The sequence below is a fragment of the Manis javanica genome, chromosome 11, assembly GCF_040802235.1.
Source record: "Manis javanica isolate MJ-LG chromosome 11, MJ_LKY, whole genome shotgun sequence".
NCBI lineage: Eukaryota > Metazoa > Chordata > Mammalia > Pholidota > Manidae > Manis > Manis javanica.
Window position 1 is genome coordinate 2,959,747 of NC_133166.1, and position 21,193 is coordinate 2,980,939.

Below are 21,193 nucleotides of genomic sequence, written 5' to 3' on the forward strand. Positions count from 1 at the left end.
AAATCAAATTATGCAGACATTCCAACTTTATTCTTCTTTTCTAAAATTCATTGCTTTTCCATATAAAATGGGGACTCAGAGTGTCAATGCTGCAAAAATACTTGTTTAATTTCAATTGGTGTTGCATTGAATCTATAGATCAATTTCATTTTATTTTATTGATAGACCATTTTTCACAGTCAGGATGCCTGCCAATTAATCTGGTTTATTTTTATTTGCATTCAGATTCCATTAGCAGCATTCCCTATCTACTAATTTATAATCTCTGAATGTGGAGTCTAGGCATCCATGAATTTTCCACAATTTCTCCAAGAGTTTCTTATGTACATAGCCAGTTACTTGTCTAAATTAGCATAGGGATCTCTGAGACAAGACCCTATACAGCTTAAAAATGCTTGACTCTTCTCTCATGTTTCTCTAATATTCTTATGTTCTTTTACGTAGAATATTATAATTTTCTATATACTTCCCCATCTTCCCTGCCAATACTCTCTATTTATGTATTTATACTTTATTTCCAAATCAAAATCTCAATGAGTTCATATCTGTTTATCATACCACTTATAACTGTGGTAGTTTAAAATTTATAAAAAATATAGTTCCCTTTGTTAACTAATTATAAATTCTGTCATAGGTTATGCTTTCATATTATATTTCATTATGTCCATATTTACAGGATAATTAAGAAGGTTATTTTCCCAGGAAGAAGAAACTAGGTTTTAGAAACTTTAAATCATCAACCTAATGACTTACAGCTAGTTAGTATCAGAGCTGGGACTATGTCCTGTACCATTAATTTTCTTTCCCACTGAGGAATCGTTTTAAACCAGTGGTCAGAGTGCATTCATGTAATCGTTTTCATCATGTAGTTCATTACCCAGAACTGTTCAGTTGTTTAAAATGAAAACAAATCATGATACTTTTCTGTCTTAGAAAAGAATTAGGTCTGTTTTCCTCTTGGGGCATCACTGTGAACTTTAAGAACTCAATAAAATGGTATAAGAATCTAAATGCATGCTATTCACAGCATAACTTAACTGAGTGAATAGTTCATTTCCACAGGTAAGAGGAAAGGTCTTAATAACTTATAAAATATTTTAGAAACTGCTCGTGAATTTAAAACAAGAGTATACAACTTAATATTTGTATTTAAGAGAGAAGATTCTATTTAACTCAAAGCAGTATCAAAAAATCACATGCCTTTCAGGGGACCTAGGAGAGAAAACAGGAAAGGTTTCCTACGTATTTTGGTCAATTGAGCTGTAAATTAGACATGTGCCTTAATTTCCTTGAAGAACCATAGCAATCAATGTAGTCATAGTAGAATCAAAAGGTTATAGTTACAGTTTAAGAAAATTATTAACTCAATAAAATATGACTACCAATTTTGATATACCCAGCCATTGCGTATATGCTACTTCAGGATCATAATATTTTTAATGTTGGAAGAATACAAATAAATTTTAAATTTATTTTATTATTTAGCTAATTGATCCAGAAGCAGCTTTAGTTTATTTATTTATTTATTTATTTATTTCAATGTGCAAGGATGCTGTCTCAGTGTTAACATTTCCAGAACTCGGTATATCACATGAGGTTGTAATACGGTCAAGAAAAACAATATAGGGTTTGAAGTTGGAGAAATCTAGGCTTGAATCCTGGTTCTTTTAGAAACTGTGCAACTCTGGCCAAGTTTTATGTCCAGTCAGTTGTGCCTCAGTTTTCTCATCTGTAAAACGACACTGAATTATTTCATTTGTAGGCTGCTACACAGATTATATTAGATACTGTGCACAAAATTACTAACCCCTAGCAGCCACTTAATAGTGTGAGTAGCTACAATCATAGCTCTCCTTCCACTGGAGCTCAGAGTCTGAAATATTGTGCTCATGGACGTCTGGTACTTCACATTTTTTGACCATCAAAGTTAAGAAACTGATTTCATTTTAGTCTTTCAGATTGATCACATTTTGTTAAAAAATCAGGGTCTATATTTTTCTATTTCTAGCATCTCTCTGTTCAAGTGAAATAACAAGACATAAACACAACCACTTCTAACTCCTTAAATATCAGTTAACAGAAATGTCTGTTTGAAGAACAATCTGGGTGAAGTAGTTAAACCTCATGCTTTTTCTCTCTCATGACTCCAGTTTCCTATCCTGAAGTGTACAAAAGCTCTAAAGGGACACAATTTGGAATAAAACAGTTTCATTTATAAACTACCTTCTTGAACTGCAGGCAAGAGCAGAGACATCAAAGATTCCCAGAAAATTACATTGACAAAAGTATCAGGAAAATTTAAGTAAGCATGTTATTGTTCTACTGGCATGTCCCCAAACAGAATGCAGTGACAGAAGTAGTTTCAGTTTGTTACAGCACAGAATATTGGAATTCACCGTTTAATCTCAATAAAATAGTATTTGCATATATACTCAGTACCATATAATAAACATATGTATAACGTAAAGAAGAGATACTTTGCTTCTGTTTGAGATCCATTAACTTCTTGATACTTTAATTAAAAAATTGACTTTATAATTCCCTATTTATTTTATTGGAGTTAAGTAAATTTTGGAAGTAACATTTCATGTGTATGCATCTCTCACATATAATTAATATTTTAATTTAATAAAACATACTTTAATTCCTCTGATAAATAGACAGCCTGTAATCACACCATGTTTATGTAGTTGAACAAGATACACCTGAATTTTTGGTCAGTCTTAGTTATTCTTCGGTTTAGAAGGAGATGAACAATTTAAAAACAAAACAAAACAAAATGAACAAAGCAGCAGTGGGCTCAGAGACATTGAGAAGTGACTGGTGGTTACCATGGGGGACTGGATGGGGAATGTGAGAGGCACAAAAATCTCAGTCATAAAATAAGTTGGTCAAAGGAATGAAAGTACAGCATGGACAGGACAGCCAATGATTCTGTGACATCTTTCCATGTTAACAGATAAGAGCTGCTCTGGTTGGAGTTAGGATTTCATAATGTGTGTGTTAAATTGCTGTGCTGTATACTTGAAACTAATACAATATTGATATCAACTTTAATTCAATAAAAAAATGCTTAAAAATATTAAAAGTTACTCTTAACTTTTCTGAGCTCCCGCTGTCACTAGGTGCTAAATATGGCATTTTAATATGAGGTCTTAGAGTCCAGTTCTTAATGATCCTAATCTTTCATACTTGTCTTGTCACAGGCACATTAGTTAAGTAAAGGTTACAGTAGTAAATCACTGAAATTTCTCCTGTGTCTATCAGTCAGCATGTATGTCGTGATGGATATTTTCAGTAGATTACGAATTGATACATTTTTCAAAATTTGCTTGCATATTTTTATTTGTTTTCACTGTGATCATTCCTATCTGCCTAATTCCTGTTTTATAGCTGACTCTTTTTAATGAATATTTTTGTATGTACTCCAAAGGATTTGAGAAAGTGAAGGAGGGAGAGAAACAGAAAGGGAGAAGAGAAGTTTGGGAGAAAAAGAAAAAGAATCGGAATTTTTAAACAGAAATGTATTTTTGGTGATGCCCCAAAAATACATTAATACACATTTATACCACTAATTGATATCTTTATAAAGTATTTTTATAGAACAGTTTAAACCTAATTATATGTTATTATATTTGTGTGTATGTGTTCTCATGAGTATTCTGTAAATTTCCTGGATTTATACAGAAATCAGAATTTAAGGTTATTATATTTTTACTCTAGACTTTTTTAAGAATCAAATGAACACTTTGCATTTTGTAGACTCATATTTATGAGGTAATTTAATCTATGCATTAGAAACATCTTCCACATGAATCTATTGGGACATTTATGGGAAAATAAAAGCATGTGATTTCCTTCTCTTTCTAACAGTTTTAAGCTTATTTCTTAATTTTCTTCTTGATGTATGGGCATCTCAATATAACAAAACTGTAGTGTGTTTCACATCTTGAATATAATCACTTGTAAGACACTGAATGCAGCCTAGCCCTGTGTCCAGCAGGAATTTCACTTCTTTCCAATACTTTTTCATTGTGATATTCTGAAGGAAAACAGAGGTCAAAGTGTCAAAATCTGCTCCGTAATATGATGAATCCAGTAGTTAGTTGCATGTCAATCACTGAGATTTAAGCTCAAATATAAATGACTCTTAAACATTTTTTCCCTTAAGTCATGCATTTTCTTTTCCTCATACTTCACCAAATAATAAAAAGTAAGATGACATCAAGGAAAAATAAATAAATTTATTTGTGTGTGTGTGTGTGGCAAACAGTGATCTTATCCTTTTATCAAAATCTTCTAAGGGCAGTTTTATTATCTTTTATCATGTGACATTAACATCACAGTTATTTAAGAAACTCCAAAAGTAAGTATAATATACTAGAAGAACACCCATGGTGTCCTTTTGGCTGAAATGCATCTCAAAAATAGTTCTAAGGACATTGCAGGGATAATAAGCACACGTGAAATGAGGAACATCTCACATTGCTATTAAGATAAAATTTGAAAAAGATTAGCACTACTATAGGCTGCAAAGGACACATTTAACAACTTAATGATATGTATTTTGAGAAAAAAAAGTAAAAAATAAAGGATATTGTATCTTTTTTTGTTTGCTAACAAGGTGCATATGTCTCCAGAATATTGCCTGCTCTTCTGTTTATCACTCTGGAATGGAAACTAATGGAACAGGGTAATTGTCAGAAAAAAAACAATATACCATGGTTTTGTTGGAAAAAGTGTCTCTGTACAGTAAGTTGAAATGTAAGTCTCACTCGCCTCATTTTCTGCTCATATGGAAGTGTTTTAAAATTCGATCATTTTCATAACTCTTTTCTCATTGAAATTTAGTACCATCTTTTAATGTGAGTGTGCTTATTCCCATCTTAACAGTTGTGAACAGTATGAAAGGCCATTTCACGCATGCCGTAGCAACTGCAGAGCTAGTAGTCAGCTGTGTACTTTCCATATAATATTTTAAGATTGAATGATTCCTGTGTTCACTCATGTTTGTGAATTTTAAGATTATATAATATAAAAACCAGATGGTAAGGAATTTAACAGGAAGAAATTGGAAAATAAGCCACTTAAATTGATATTTTTAATATGACAAATGTAGTCTATGCCAGAACAAAATTATTTCTTCGTTTTAGTTTAACCGTAAAATGCATCCTCTCTGCTCCAGCAGCTTCCATGTCGCCCGTCCCATCGCTCTCCGGGAAATCATTCTACCCGACTAAGAAGCAAACACTAGGATGTAAGTGGAAGGATTCTGTTTTCATAAGAAACTGCCTTTAGAACTTTTAATTAAAAACGCAAATGTTAGGGTTTCCATTGGATTTAGACTTATACAGGTTTCAGATGAAAAATGTGACTGAAGTCACCACATTTATACTGATGGGCTTCACAGATGATTTTGAGATGAACGTCTTCCTATTTTTGCTATTTTTAGCAATCTATCTTTTTACTCTGGCCGGAAATTTGGGACTGGTTTTCTTAGTCATTGGGGATTCCCGGCTCCATAACCCGATGTACTACTTCCTGAGTGTGTTATCATTCCTGGACGCCTGCTATTCTTCAGTTGTCACTCCAAAAATGTTGGTCAGTTTCCTAGCAGAGAATAAAGCCATTTCATTCCTTGGATGTGCAGCCCAGATGCTTCTCTTTGTTAGTTTTGGAACCACAGAGTCCTTTCTGTTGGCGGCAATGGCATATGATCGCTACGTAGCAATCTACAACCCTCTCCTGTATTCAGCGAGCATGTCCCCCAGAATCTACGTTCCCCTTATTATTGCTTCCTATGTTGGAGGCATCCTGCACGCTTCTGTACACACCGTGGCCACATTTAGCCTCTCCTTCTGTGCATCCAATGAGATCAGACATGTTTTCTGTGACATCCCTCCTCTCCTCGCTCTTTCTTGCTCTGACACTCACACAAACCAGCTTCTACTCTTCTACTTGGTGGGCGCCATTGAGATCGTCACTATCATGATTGTGCTGATCTCCTATGGCTTCATTCTGTTGGCCATCCTGAGGATTCATTCCACTGATGGGAGGAGAAAAGTCTTTTCTACGTGTGGCTCTCACCTGACTGGAGTGACAATTTATCATGGCACAATCCTCTTCATGTATGTGAGACCAAGTTCCAGCTATGCGTTGGACCATGATATGATAGTATCGGTATTTTACACCATGGTGATTCCCATGCTAAATCCTATCATCTATAGTTTAAGGAACAAAGATGTGAAAGAGGCTATGAAAAAATTATTGGGAAGAAACTGGCTATAAGTAAAGTGCATTTTTAGCATTGAATAAAACTGCAAAGAATGTTGCATGTCAGTCCATATCTCTATGCTCAGGAACTAGAGAAAAAGTGTATTGATTTCATTGAATAGTGTTTGTGTATTCTGAACTATTTGCAAATGTGGCATTAATCAGCCCTCCAATGCAGCAGTTTAAAAAACATCTCACCTACATGTTGATTACTGTATTCAAACTGAGCCATATTAAATATTCATTGATATAATGTATATTGCTGTTGTTAGTCATTGCATAATTGATTTTAACTCACTATTATTAGTGCTCACCTCCTCAGGGTTCTATAGATTGCTGTACCCTCACATTGCTTACAGTGCCTTCAGCACTCATTATGAAGTTAAGTCATTCAGGAGGCCCTATGAAGGACCTCCCAAATGTTACCTCATGTGCCCTCCATGTGCTTCCACAGAATATGATCCATCCAGGCTTAAGGACATGTCATTTCACTGTTTGGCTCAACATCATATAGTTTTATTCCCCTGTCAAATTCCTTCCTTATTACTGTCCAATCGTAGAAATTGATTAGATCCATTCATAAACTCTAAAGATGATAATGATGTGTGATGTTAATCTTTATTGGGAGTATACCTAAGGCTTTTGAAAGACAAACAGAAGTATAGCTTAGAGAAAAGCAAAAACTGTCAATTATATATATATGTCTGTGTATACACACACACACACACACACACATACATATAATGTATATATACATATATGTGTATCAGTATATAATATATAAACTATGTCAAATATAAACATATACACATTATATATACACATATATGGGTGTGTGTATATGTATATTTTGTTGGACTGCATGTCAGGAAAAGAAATAACAAGGAGACAAAGGACATGCCTACTTTCATTGGATGCACAGAAGGAGCAGCTAAATGCAGCCATTGTTTGTACAGAAGCATGCCCTTTGGCGGACATTGACATGGACACAAATACCCTAAGGATTTAACACACAGTGGTAGGTCTCCCCACATACCTCTTCACCAGGCTTCCTTACCATCAACTTTCCAATCACTTAGCTTCCATGTCCCTGACTATCCAGCCAAATCATTGGTCACAGGACAGGAATCAGCATGTCATTGCACATCTGACCATCTGTACTTCTAAGAAAAATGAATATCTGGTTATATTGCTCGAGATTCTTCACACTAGGAAGATTTCTTTTCACTACACTTGTTCAGGAATGTCACAGAAAAGGGAGACAGACCACAACTACCCACTTTTGGGTGGTGCCTGCATATTGTGCAGAATCATTTGTAAAATAGGCCTGAGTCTTCTCTGCCCGTCAATGATCAAAGGGAACTCCTGAGAGGCCAGAGTCAGGCTAGGAGAAAGAAGGAATGTGGACCATGGGTATCTGAACCATTTCTGGTCCATGTAACTGACCTGGACCTTCAGGGTTTGCTCAGGCCCAGTCTCATATAGAGTCTCATATAGAGTATTTCCGTTTCATGATGAAGTCATGCTGTGCATGCCCAGATTTATGACCTGTTGGGACTGCATACACCCAGCTCATGATGCGAAGCTCTGCCAGCAAGGTGACTTGGTGACCACTAACAAGTGTTCAATCTCTATTAAGGCCTAATAGCAGACCAAGAGTTGTTTTAAAAGAGAAAAGTATTTATCTATGGAGAGTGGCAGGGCTTTGCTCTAAGACACTAAAGGCCTGAAGTGTGATTCTCCTACGGGGACCAACCGAAGTCTCCAGTGTGCCTGTCTGCTCCTGACTAAGCTCCACTGGACCTCCTGGGTCATATGGTCCAAGAAAAAAAAGCTTGAAGAGCAGCCTGAACTCACTGCAGAGCCTTCTCCTATTGTGAAACGCCCTGAAATGATCAGCTTTTTAGGTCATTTGGTAAATGAGCTGTAGTAACACAACAAGGAATGTACTGTCTCCAAAATTCAGACAGATCCACTACTGCTGTGCTTCAGAAAGAGTCAGACGCAGAAAATTTTCCTTTGCTTTAAAAGGAAGGTCTCGACATACTCCACTCCCCTGGATTGCTAGGTATTTCAGTAAAACAGAAAGTCCCTGAATTTTTGTCAGGTTAATTTCCCACCCCATGGCACATGGAAGTCTTACCGATAAGTGGAGTAATTGCTACTCTTGTGCATTAAATCTAATCAGCATAATGTCACCAATGTAATGAATCTGGGAGGTATGCTATGGAAGGGAAAGATGATCCAGTCCCTGTGAATCAAATTATGACATCGGCTGTAGAGTTGATGTAGCCCTGAGATAAGACAGTCGAGTTGCCTTGCTGGCCTTGCTGGCTCCTTTGGTAGACCTTAGAGAAGTGAATGGAGGAAAAAGGACTTGCCAGATGAATAGCTGCACACCAGGTAGCAGCACATATGCTAATTTGCTCAAGCAGTGGAACTACATCCGGTCCAGAAGCAATAACGGGAGCAACCATAGAATTAAATTTATGATAATTATTCGTCATTCTCTAAGACCTATCATTCTTCTGCAAAGGCCAAATAGGAGTCTTGAAAGGGAATGTCATGGAAGTCACCACCCCTGCATCCTTCAAGTCCTTGGTGGCAGCACTAATCTCTTCTTTCCCGCCCAGAATGCAGTGTTGATTTTGGTTTACTCTCTTCCTTGTTAGAGGCAGTCCTAGTTGTTCCCCTCTTGGCTTTTCCCATCATAGCAGCCCTTACTCCACAGGGCAGGGAACAAATGTGCAGATTCTACCAGTCAATCTATTGCACTTAGGCATTCTGCAACTCGAGAAATAACCACAGGATGGCTTCAGGGACCCACTTGGACCACTGTGAGACAGACAGGAGATAAAGCTCCACTGATCACCTGATCTCCAAAAGCCTCTCCTCTGACACTTGGGCCACAGTCATAATTAGGTTCTTCTGGAATTAGTATCAGTTCGATTATTTCCTTTACTCCAGTGCACAGTTACCCTGGTAAAGGGCAAGGTCCCTTTGGGGAAGGATTGGAGAAAGATTAATAGTTTAAATTTTTGGTAGTATACCAGGCTCATTCCTCAAGGGTACATAGACTCCCCTTCATATGAGGGGCTCTAGGACTATAAATTGGCTCAGTCCAGGAACTAATTGAGGGACCACAACTCTATATTTTTTGGCTCAAATTAGATTTTTGTTAACTTAACCTAGAAGTTTTCTGCTTACACAGATAAAGTCAGAACTTAGTGGGCCTCCTATCTATCTTACTCTTAGAAACACCATGATCAACCATCCATTGCCATGCTTGTTCAGGAATCAGACTATTCTGATTGCTGCTTTGAGTCCACTGTCCTAGAGAGTAACTACATTGCCTTGTCGCTGAGGTTGAGGGCCAACACTTGCACTCTGCCGCCTCAAGATTCAAGTATCACCATTGTATATTTGTACTATTTTGTGTACATATGTCTGTGTACGTCTGTCTGTGTGTTTGACACATATTTGTGGCATGAATATTATGACAAAGCCAAGACTAAATATACGTTAAGACTAAATAATTGTAGATTCATCTAATATATCTTTGCAAAGAGAAGACATTCATTGTAGTTTTCTAAAAGCTAAATACATTACAAAATATTTCAGAAAAACAATTACAAATGTATGAACAGATATGTATTTAGGTAATACACATAGAAGAAGCATTTGTTCTAATGTTAATATTGAGAAATATAGAATGAAGGAAAGAGCATCAAAATTTAAAAAGGATACTTTGTAATACAGGCTTTAATTCACTGTGAAGATTTAGAAGTGAGTGTTACCCATTGAATAATGTAGTGACAAACATCCAAACGCAAGAACCTGCTCATAGAGAACATGTAAAGAATGAGAAGGAAGCCTTCTAATATTCAGAAAAGCTAATATACCTCTATGAAATATTTTCAGTCAAGAAAATATTAATTAATACATAAAGACAAACTACACATTCAGTAAGTTTATTTTCATAGATAGGTATGCATTAAGTTTTGATAGCAAATAATACAATTTTCTTTCTTTGTAAGTGTATGAACAGCATTTATGAAAACTTGCATATGTTTGTGAAAACTAAGATCTGAATAAGGAAGTTATTAAAAATTGCGTTCTGCTCAGAAATGAATAGCCAATTTTTAAAAAACCTCAAATTTTTCCATTTAGGCATGTTTAAATATTGCTAAACTACTCCTATGTCAAAGACAAATAAGAAAAAAATTCAGAAATATTGTTAATGAAATATGATAGACTAAAATATGTGGGAGACCACTAATACATTGTTCATTGGAAAAATCCATACCCGAATCAGGAAACTAGAATAAAACAGCAAAGTAGATAATTGCAAGAAGGGGAAAATTTTTGAGGGGAAAAATAAACTAGGAAATCTAACATAATAACTAATATTTAAATAGAATATGCTATTTCACATGTATCTCTTGATTGAATTCTTAAAAAAGTTTTTGATGATATCTAAGATACTCATTCATTTAGAGAATATTAAGCAAGAAAATGTGTAAGACATTGTTTTAGACTAAAAAAATAGATTAGATAATAAAACAAATATAAATTAAGTCCACGTTATGTTAAAGAGTGTTAAGGGCAACGGATGAATTTAAGAAAGAAAGAATATGAGGGTCTGCAAAGGAATCAAACTGCAATTTTATAATGTAGTCGATAATATCCTGACTACAATCTTAAAGAGCCTCACTAAAAGGCATTTAGAGGGGGGAATAGTGTCAACAGCAGTGTGCAGAGCTTCCAAACAGGAGAAAAGGAGTGCAGAAAACCTGGGGCCAGGGATATATTGTAGTAAGAGATGATCTATATTTGTAGAGTTAAGGTGTTATTTAAACTTAATAATCCCACTTCAGAAAAATATCCTTGCTTTGTGCTCAATGTTCTATTCAGACTATCCTATTGAAACTAAAAGTATTTCACACCAAAAATAAAAACGAGATGTAATGATAATGAAAGGAAGGAGGGAAGGAAGGGAAAACATGGCTGCATGTATTTCACTTTGAAGGACGTTTCCTTGCAATGCAAGTAAGGTCTTTGCAGGCACAGCTGAACATGACCATAGTAGGGATGCTTTTCTGACCAATGGATCTTGGCATGGGCATGAGAGGTGGCATCATCTGCAAGGACTTTAGACTAAAAAAAATAGGTTAGATAATAAAACAAATATAAATTAAATCCATGTTATGTTAAAGAGAGGGTGGGGGATGGGAAAGCAGAGGTAAAGCTGGGCCAGGACCACCCCAAAAGCTGGGCTGGGTCTTACTGTGGGAAGACCACAATGTGCCAGCCACTTTCTGTCACTCTGGATTCTGTTCGTCTTTTGTCATTCTTGAGTTTAAAAGTGTAATCTTGATAAATGTTAAGGCCTAGTCCCCTGTGTTCTGTGAGGAAAGAAAATGGGTTTAATGTCAGTGGTCTGGGTGAAATAATAAGAGCGGGGGAGAAAGGCACCCTCAGAAACAGCATAGTAATGACACCAGGAATTTGAGCAGTTTAATCTATACTCCCTGAACCACATGCTAGAATGAGATTTCTGCAAATGGATAGTTCTAGGAGCAGACTGCTTTGACCTGGACGCTACTGACTCCATGGAGAGTTGACCGGGATTATGTGAGCCATAATTTTGCTATGGATGAGGTGGTATTTGCTCAAGTTACTTAAATATAATTGCAAAGCTATTTACTATTGCAACTCTGGGACTTATCCAATTAGAGTAAGATGAATATGAAAGCTAATACTGTACATTTTGAAGATCACATATATATGACTTTACATAATAAATATATGGGTATATATGCAAAAATATGTATATATATAAAATAAATATACATGTGCATATATGTATATATGCTATACAAAAGTATATGTACAGCACACAAATATACATATGTATACACACATATACCCGACTATTCATATTTCGCATACCTCAGTATGTAACTGCACTTGGCAATAGGGACTCGGTGGAGATCATTAACTTAAAATTAAGTTGTTAGAGGGGACTCTAATCCAATATGACTGGTGTCATAAGAAGAGGACATCAGGACATAGAAACAGGTATGACCATGGGAAGACAGAGCAGACTGCTATCTATAAGTGAAGGAGAGACACCTCAGGAGAAATTAGTCTTTCCTTCATTTTCATCTTACTTCAAGATTCTGTAACAGTGAGAAATAAGTTTCTGCTGTTTAAGCCAGCTGTGTGTGGCACTTTGCTATGGCAGCCCCAGCACACTGATACAGTCAGTGTCAGCATACATGTGAATATATGTACCTATGTGTGTATATATGTGTATTTGTGCATGTGCATATCTTTGGATGAATTAACTAAGAAGCAAATGGATGACAGAGTTCTTCTGCATATGTGAAAACTGCATCGGTGGCAGTATGCCAATGATCTTCTTATTAAAATACCTAACAATAAGAGAGGATTAAAGATAGTGGTGTGAGAGGAGAGACAGAGGCTTCCTCCTAAAACTGGATACAATTAGAAAATTTAATTGGCGCAACTAATCCTGAGAGAGCAACAGGAAAGAGGATGGCATCAGACTGCACACACCTGGAGGAAAGAGAAGACCTCATGGAACAGGGTAATGTACCAGAGCTGTGACTCAATGGGACCTGAGCCCCTTCCCCACCCCAGCTCACCGGCGGGAGGAAGACAAACGGAGCAGGAAGGGAGTGGAAGGCTTGGGACTGCTGAATACTAGCTCCAGAGATCTGCTCTGGGAGCACAAACCTGCATTTCATGGTACTTTCATGAGACTCGCATGACTACTGGGTTGGAAAGTTAATACAGGCAGAGTTCCTGGGGACACTGGGATTCCAGCTCCTTGTGGAAAGCAGGGATCCATATCCGGCTGGTCTGGGACAAAAACTTATACCTGTGTGACCGGCCCACTGGCGCAGGCAGTGGAGACAGGCACAGCAGCCAGGAGGTGGGTAACAGCTATTTCCTACCCCCAGGCACCAGTACCACTCCCCTGCGACCCCTGACATTGCTTTAGGGGCTCAGCAGCTTCAGAATACAGCTTCTGGACACTAGAGTGCACCATATACAAACATGAAACACCAAAGGAACCTTTTCCAGAGTAAAATTGCTAATACACCTCCCGAGAAAGATTTAAATGACATGGACCTCATGACTCTTCCTGAAAGGGAGTTCAAAATAAAAATCATCAACATCCTAATGGAGGTACGGAAAGACATCCAAGAACTCAGGAATGAATTCAGGTCAGAGATCCAATCATTGAAGAGCACAATGGAGGTTATTAAAAGCAGGTTGGATACAGTGGAGGAGACAATAAATGAAATAGAAACCAGAGAAGAGGAATACAAAGAAGCTGAGGCACAGAGAGAAAAAAGGATCTCTAAAAATGAAAGAATATTGAGAGAACTGTGTGAACAATCCAAGCGGAACAATATACGCATTATAGGGATACCAGAAGAAGAAGAGAGAGAGAAAGGGATAGGAAGTGTCTTTGAGGAGGTAGTTGCTGAAAACTTCCACAATCTGGAGAAGGACATAGTCTGTCAGGCCATGGAGATCCACAGATCCCCCAACACAAGGGACCCAAGGAAGACAATAGCAAGACACATAGTAATTAAAATGGAAAAGATCAAGGATAAGGACAGACTGTTAAAAGCAGCCAGAGGCAGAAATAAGATGACATACAAAGGAAAGCCCATCAGACTAACATCAGACTTCTCAGCAGAAAACTTACAGGCCAGAGGGAGTGGCATGATGTATTAAATGCCATGAAGCAGAAGGGCCTGGAACCAAGATTACTTTATCCGGCAAGATTATCATTTAAATTTAAAGGACGATTAAACAATTTCCAGATAAGCAAAAGCTGAGAGAGTTTACATCCCACAAACCATCTCTGCAGTCTATTTTTGAGGGACTGCTATAGATGGAAGTGTTCCTAGGGTTGGATAGCTGTCACCAGAGGTAGTAAAATCACAGTAGGGAGGGTTGACCAGCTGATTACGAGGCAAATGCAAAATTAAATTGTCATCCCCAAAGTCAAACAAGGGATAGACAAAAAGTACAGAATTTGATACATAATATATAAAGAATGAAGGAGAAAGAAAAAGGAGGACAAATAGAAAAGAACCTTTAGATTGTGTTTGTAACAGCATACTAAGTGAGTTAAGTTAGACTCTTAGATAGTAAGGAAAGTAACCTGGAACCTTTGGTAACCACAAATCTAAAGCCTGAAATGGCAATAAGTACATACCTATCCATAATGACCCTAAATGTAAATTGACTGAATGCACCAATCAAAAGACATAAAGTCACTGAATGGATAAAAAAACAAAACCCATCTATATGCTGCTTACAAAAGACTCCCCTCAAACCCAAAGACATGCACGGACTAAAAGTCCAGGGATGGGAAAAGATATTTCATGCAAACAATTGGGAGAAAAAAGCAGGTGATGCAGTACTAGTATCAGACAAAATAGACTTCAAAACAAAGAAAGTCACAAGAGATAAAGAAGGACATTACATAATGATATAGGGCTCAATACAACAAGATGAAATAACCATTCTAAATATATATGCACCCAACACAGGAGCACCAGCATATGTGAACAAATACTAACAGAACTAAAGGGGGAAATAGACTGCAATGCATTCATTTTAGGAGACTTCAACACACCATTCACTCCAAAGGACAGATCCACAAGACAGAAAATAAGTAAGGACACAGAGGCACTGAACTACACACTAGAACAGATGGACCTCATAGACATCTATAGAACTCTAGACCCAAAAGCAACAGGATATACATTCTTCTCAAGTGCACATGTAACATTCTTCAGAATAGACCACATACTAGCTCACAAAAAGAGCCTCAGTAAATTTAAAAAGATTGAAATCCTACCAACCAACTTTTCAGACAACAAAGGTATAAAACTAGAAATAAATTGTACCAAGAAAGCAAAAAGGCTCCCAAACACGTGGAGGCTTAACAACATGCTTCTAAATAGTCAATGGATCAACGACCACATTAAAATGGAGGTCCAGTAATATATGTGGAAACAAATGACAACAACAACACAAAGCCCCAACTTCTGTGGGACGCAGCGAAAGCAGTCTTAAGAGGAAAGTATATAGCAATCCAGGCATACTTAAAGCAGGAAGAACAAACCCAAATGAATAGTCTAATGTCACAGTTATCAAAATTGGAAAAAGAAGAACAAATGAGTCCTACAGTCAGCAGAAGGAGGGACATAACAAAGATCAGGGAAGATATAAACAAAATTGAGAAGAATAAAACAATAGAAAAAATCAATGAAACCAAGAGCTGGTTCTTTGAGAAACTAAACAAAATAGATAAGCCTCTAGCCAGACTTATTAAGAGAAAAAGAGAATCAACACACATCAACAGAATCAGAAATGAGAAAGGAAACATCACGACGGACCCAACAAAAATACAAAGAATTATTAGAGACTACTATGAAAACCTATATGCTAAGAAGCTGGAATACCTAGAAGAAATGGACAACTTCTGAGAAAAATACAACCTTCCAAAACTGACCAATGAAGAAACACAAAACCTAAACAAACCAATTACCAGCAAAGACATTGAAGCGGTAATCAAAAAACTACCCAAGGAAAAAAACCCCAGGCCAGATGGATTTACCTTGGAATTTCATCAGACATACAGAGAAGATATAATACCCATTCTCCTTAAAATTTTCCAAAAAATAGAAGAGGAGAAAATACTCTCAAACTCATTCTATGATGCCAACATCACCCTAATACCAAAACAAGGCAAAGACTCCACCAAAAAAGAAAATTACAGACCAATATCCCTGATGAACGTAGATGCAAAAATACTCAATAAAATATTAGCAAACCAAATTAAAAAATATATCAAAAGGATCATACACCACGACCAAGTGGGATTCATCCCAGGGATGCAAGGATGGTACAACATTCGAAAATCCATCAACATCATCCACCACATCAATAAAAAGAAAGACAAAAACCACAAGATCATCTCCATAGATGCTGAAAAAGCATTCGACAAAATTCAACATCCATTCATGATAAAAACTCTCAGCAAAATGGGTATAGAGTGCAAGTACCTCAACATAATAAAGGCCATATATGATAAACCCACAGCCAACATCATACTGAACAGCGAGAAGCTGAAAGCTTTTCCTCTGTGATCGGGAACAAGACAGGGATGCCCACTCTCCCCACTGTTATTTAACATAGTACTGGAGGTCCTAGCCATGGCAATTAGACAAAACAAAGAAATACAAGGAATCCAGATTGTTAAAGAAGAAGTTAAACTGTCACTATTTGCAGATGATATGATACTGTACATAAAAAACCCTAAAGACTCCACTCCAAAACTACTAGAACTGATATCGGAATACAGCAAAGTTGCAGGATACAAAATCAACACACAGAAATCTGTAGCTTTCCTATACACTAACAACGAATCAATAGAAAGAGAAATCAGGAAAACAATTCCATTCACCATTGCATCAAAAAGAATAAAATACCTAGGAATAAACCTAACCAAGGAAGTGAAAGACTTATACTCTGAAAACTACAAGTCACTCTTAAGAGAAATTAAAGGGGACACTAATAAATGGAAACTCATCCCATGCTCATGGCTAGGAAGAATTAATATCGTCAAAATGGCCATCCTGCCGAAAGCAATATACAAATTTGATGCAATCCCTCTCAAATTACCAGCAACATTCTTCAATGAATTGGAACAAATAATTCAAAAATTCATATGGAAACACCAAAGACCCCGAATAGCCAAAGCAATCCTGAAAAAGAAGAATAAAGTAGGGGGGATCTCACTCCCCAACTTCAAGCTCTACTACAAAGCCATAGTAATCAAGACAATTTGGTACTGGCACAAGAACAGAGCCACAGACCAGTGGAACAGATTAGAGACCCCAGAAATTAACCCAAACATATATGGTCAATTAATATTTGATAAAGGAGCCATGGACATACAATGGCAAAATGACAGTCTCTTCAACAGATGGTGCTGGCAAAACTGGACAGCTACATGTAGGAGAATGAAACTGGACCATTGTCTAACCCCATATACAAAGGTAAACTCAAAATGGATCAAAGACCTGAATGTAAGTCACGAAACCATTAAACTCTTGGAAAAAAACATAGGCAAAAACCTCTTAGACATAAACATGAGTGATCTCTTCTTGAACATATCTCCCCGGGCAAGGAAAACAACAGCAAAAATGAGCAAGTGGGACTACATTAAGCTGAAAAGCTTCTGTACAGCGAAAGACACCATCAATAGAACAAAAAGGAACCCTACAGTATGGGAGAATATATTTGAAAATGACAGATCTGATAAAGGCTTGACGTCCAGAATATATAAAGAGCTCACACGCCTCAACAAACAAAAAACAAATAACCCAATTAAAAAATGGGCAGAGGAACTGAACAGACAGTTCTCCAAAAAAGAAATACAGATGGCCAAGAGACACATGAAAAGATGCTCCACATCGCTAATTATCAGAGAAATGCAAATTAAAACTACAATGAGGTATCACCTCACACCAGTAAGGATAGCTGCCATCCAAAAGACAAACAACAACAAATGTTGGCGAGGCTGTGGAGAAAGGGGAACCCTCCTACACTGCTGGTGGGAATGTAAATTAGTTCAACCATTGTGGAAAGCAGTATGGAGGTGCATCAAAATGCTCAAAACAGACCTACCATTTGACCCAGGAATTCCACTCCTAGGAATTTACCCTAAGAACGCAGCAATCAAGTTTGAGAAAGACAGATGCACTCCTATGTTTATCGCAGCACTATTTACAATAGCCAAGAATTGGAAGCAACCTAAATGTCCATCTGTAGATGAATGGATAAAGAAGATGTGGTACATATACACAATGGAATACTACTCAGCCATAAGAAGTGGAAAAATCCAACCATTTGCAGCAACATGGATGGAGCTGGAGAGTATTATGCTCAGTGAAATAAGCCAAGCGGAGAAAGAGAAATACCAAATGATTTCACTCATCTGAGGAGTATAGGAACAAAGGAAAAACTGAAGGAACAAAACAGCAGCAGAATTACAGAACCCAAAAATGGACTAACAGGTACCAAAGGGAAAGGAACTGGGGAGGATGGGTGGGCAGGGAGGGATAAGGGGGGGGAAGAAGAAGGGGGGTATTAAGATTAGCATGCATGGGGGGGAGGGAGAAAGGGGAGGGTGGGCTGCACAACACAGAGAGGACAAGTAGTGACTCTACAACATTTTGCTAAGCTGATGGACAGTAACCGTAATGTGGTTGTTAGGGGGGACCTGATATAGGGGAGAGCATAGTAAACATAGTATTCTTCAGGTAAGTGTAGATTAAAAATTTAAAAAAAAAAAAAGAAAGAAAGAAAGAAAAGGGGGATTACTCCTTAACAGGATAAAACTATTGGTAAATCAAAGATCAACGCATGCTTTAAATATCCTTAATGTTGATCACTTAAAGGGTGTCAGATGATCAGCTATGGAGGTACTCTTTTCTGATAATATTCCTTTCTCTTAATTAAAAAAAAAAAAAAAAGCAGTTACTGTGTGCTGACCTCCAATGAGTTCTGCACAGTGGTATAGAGGGCATGTCAAAGTGTGGGCAAAGGGTCTGTTTGTTTCTACGCAGAAGATCAAGGCCTAGCTTGGATACCCAGAAAATGAACTAAGATACGATATGAGGAGGAGCTTCCGGCATCAGCACTCTCTGGAGGACTTGTGCTGGGGGATGACCATCAAAAAGCCTCCACAGGGATCCGGACGATGCTGCGGTTGTGGCTGCATCCAGCCCACCGTCTCCTGGACTTGCCATAAGAAGGAGGAGGGAGATGTCTAGGCTGGCATGTGCATACAGTGAGACAACGAATTTGACTGGATCTGTACTGTTGGAACTCAACCAGGAGTTGGGAGGGGTGCAAGTTGTAGCACCCCAAAATCTCATGACTATAGACTATCTATGGTTAAAAGAACATATGGGATGTGAACAGATCCCAGAAATGGGCTGCTTTAATTTGTCTGATGGTTCAAGTACAGTTGGAAAATATCCATCATATCATAGATAAATTTTCACAAATGCCTAGGGTGCCTAAATGGTTTTCTTGGCTTCACTGGAGATGGCTGGTAATTATAGATTTGCTTTGTTTATGTCACCATATTCCTATTATGTTAATATGTGTGTGCAAATTAGTTAGTAGTTTAAAACCTATACATACTTAAGGTACAATACAAGAAGATATGTCAAAGAAATAATCAATCCTCCCAAGTTTCCTTCATATGCTACATCTATAGCTTTTCTTCTTCCTTCCTAATTACAAACTTTAAATAGAATTCGTGCCTCATATCGAATTTACCGAGTATCATAATTCCTCCAGGTGGTAAAGATACCTCGAGACAAGTGCTGGGCATAGAAGCCACAGGGCATAAATCTGCAAAGAAGTAAAAAGCTAACCTTTGCAAACAATAAGGCTTCTCTCTCACTTACCAACTTTACATTTCCCTGTATGGCCCCGGAAGATGACTGGTTAGCCAGAGACGGGTAAGATTCCTCAAGGGAGGAACAACCTAAGACAGGCACAGTCGCAGGGGGGCCATCAGGTGAGAATTTGGGGATCAACAGAGGTGAGGTTCAGAACCTCACCCCCCCTGCTTTGAGAGAAATCTTCTGCATCCGTGGATGTCTTGCTGCCCTTGTCTAGCCTGGATTAATACTTAGTCCATAGGCGCACACCTGATCATCTGATCATCTACATTTGCCTTCTTACAGCACTAAACTATGTTTTCTACCTTTATCTTGCATCTACCTACCACTTCAGCATTTTATTAAAAATAAAAATAATAATAATAATAGGAGAAATGTGGGATGAACATATAAATCAAGTACAAAAATCAAATGAATATTCATATTTGACCTGATGGTTTATAGGTCATATTGCATGATCAAAACCGAAAGTTTCTGTGATGACTGCCCTTGTACTGTTCACCATGTAAGAATTTATTCACTCTGTAAGAATTCGTTCACCATGTAAGAACTTGTTCGTTATGCTTCAGAAGATTGGAGACTGACGAGAATTAGGCTTGAGATGGATTAATGATTGTACATTGAGCATTGACCCCCCTATACTGAATTTTATTGTTGTTAACAACCATTTGATCAATAAATATGAGAGATGCCCTCTCAAAAAAAAAAAAAAAAAAAAAAATCTAGAGACTCCACTCCAAAACTGCTAGAAATGATATCGGAATTCAGCAAAGTTGCAGGACACAAAATTAACACACAGAAATCTGTGGCTTTCCTATACACTAACAATGAGCCAATAGAAAGAGAGATCATGAGAACAATTCCATTCACAATAGCATCAAAAAGAATAAAATACCTAGGAATAAACCTAACCCACGAAGTGAAAGACCTAAACCCTGAAAACTATAAGATACTCATAAGAGAAATTAAAGAGGACACTAAAAAATGGAAACTCATCCCATGCTCTTGGCTAAGAAGAATTAATATTGTCAAAATGGCCATCCTGCCCAAAGCAACATACAGATTTGATGTAATCCCTATCAAATTACCAGCAGCATTGTTCAACAAACTGGAACAAATCATTCAAAAATTCATGTGTAAACACCAAAGATCCCAAATAGCCAAAGCAATCCTGAGAAAGAAGAATAAAGTGGTGGGGATCTCACTCCCCAACTTCAAGCTCTACTTCAAAGCCATAGTAATCAAGACAATTTGGTATTGGCAGAAGAACAGAGCCAGAGACCAGTGGAACAGATTAGAGACTCCAGACATTAACCCAAACATATATGGTCAATTAATATTTGATAAAGGAGCGATGGACATACAATGGAGAAATGACAGTC

General features: G+C 37.3%; 1 protein-coding gene across 1 annotated transcript; it reads left to right on the forward strand.

The window, feature by feature from the left end:
• The first annotated feature begins 5,319 nt into the window (after positions 1-5,319).
• Positions 5,320-6,288, forward strand: LOC118968062 (olfactory receptor 5T1-like). The gene has a single exon (XM_036996693.2). It carries the CDS (start codon positions 5,320-5,322, stop codon positions 6,286-6,288), a length of 969 nt encoding a protein of 322 aa, XP_036852588.2.
• Positions 6,289-21,193: the final 14,905 nt, after the last annotated feature.

Excerpts from the sequence above, each read along its gene's own strand:
- LOC118968062 (XM_036996693.2), top strand. The coding sequence starts at position 5,320 with ATGTTAGGGTTTCCATTGGATTTAGACTTATACAGGTTTCAGATGAAA.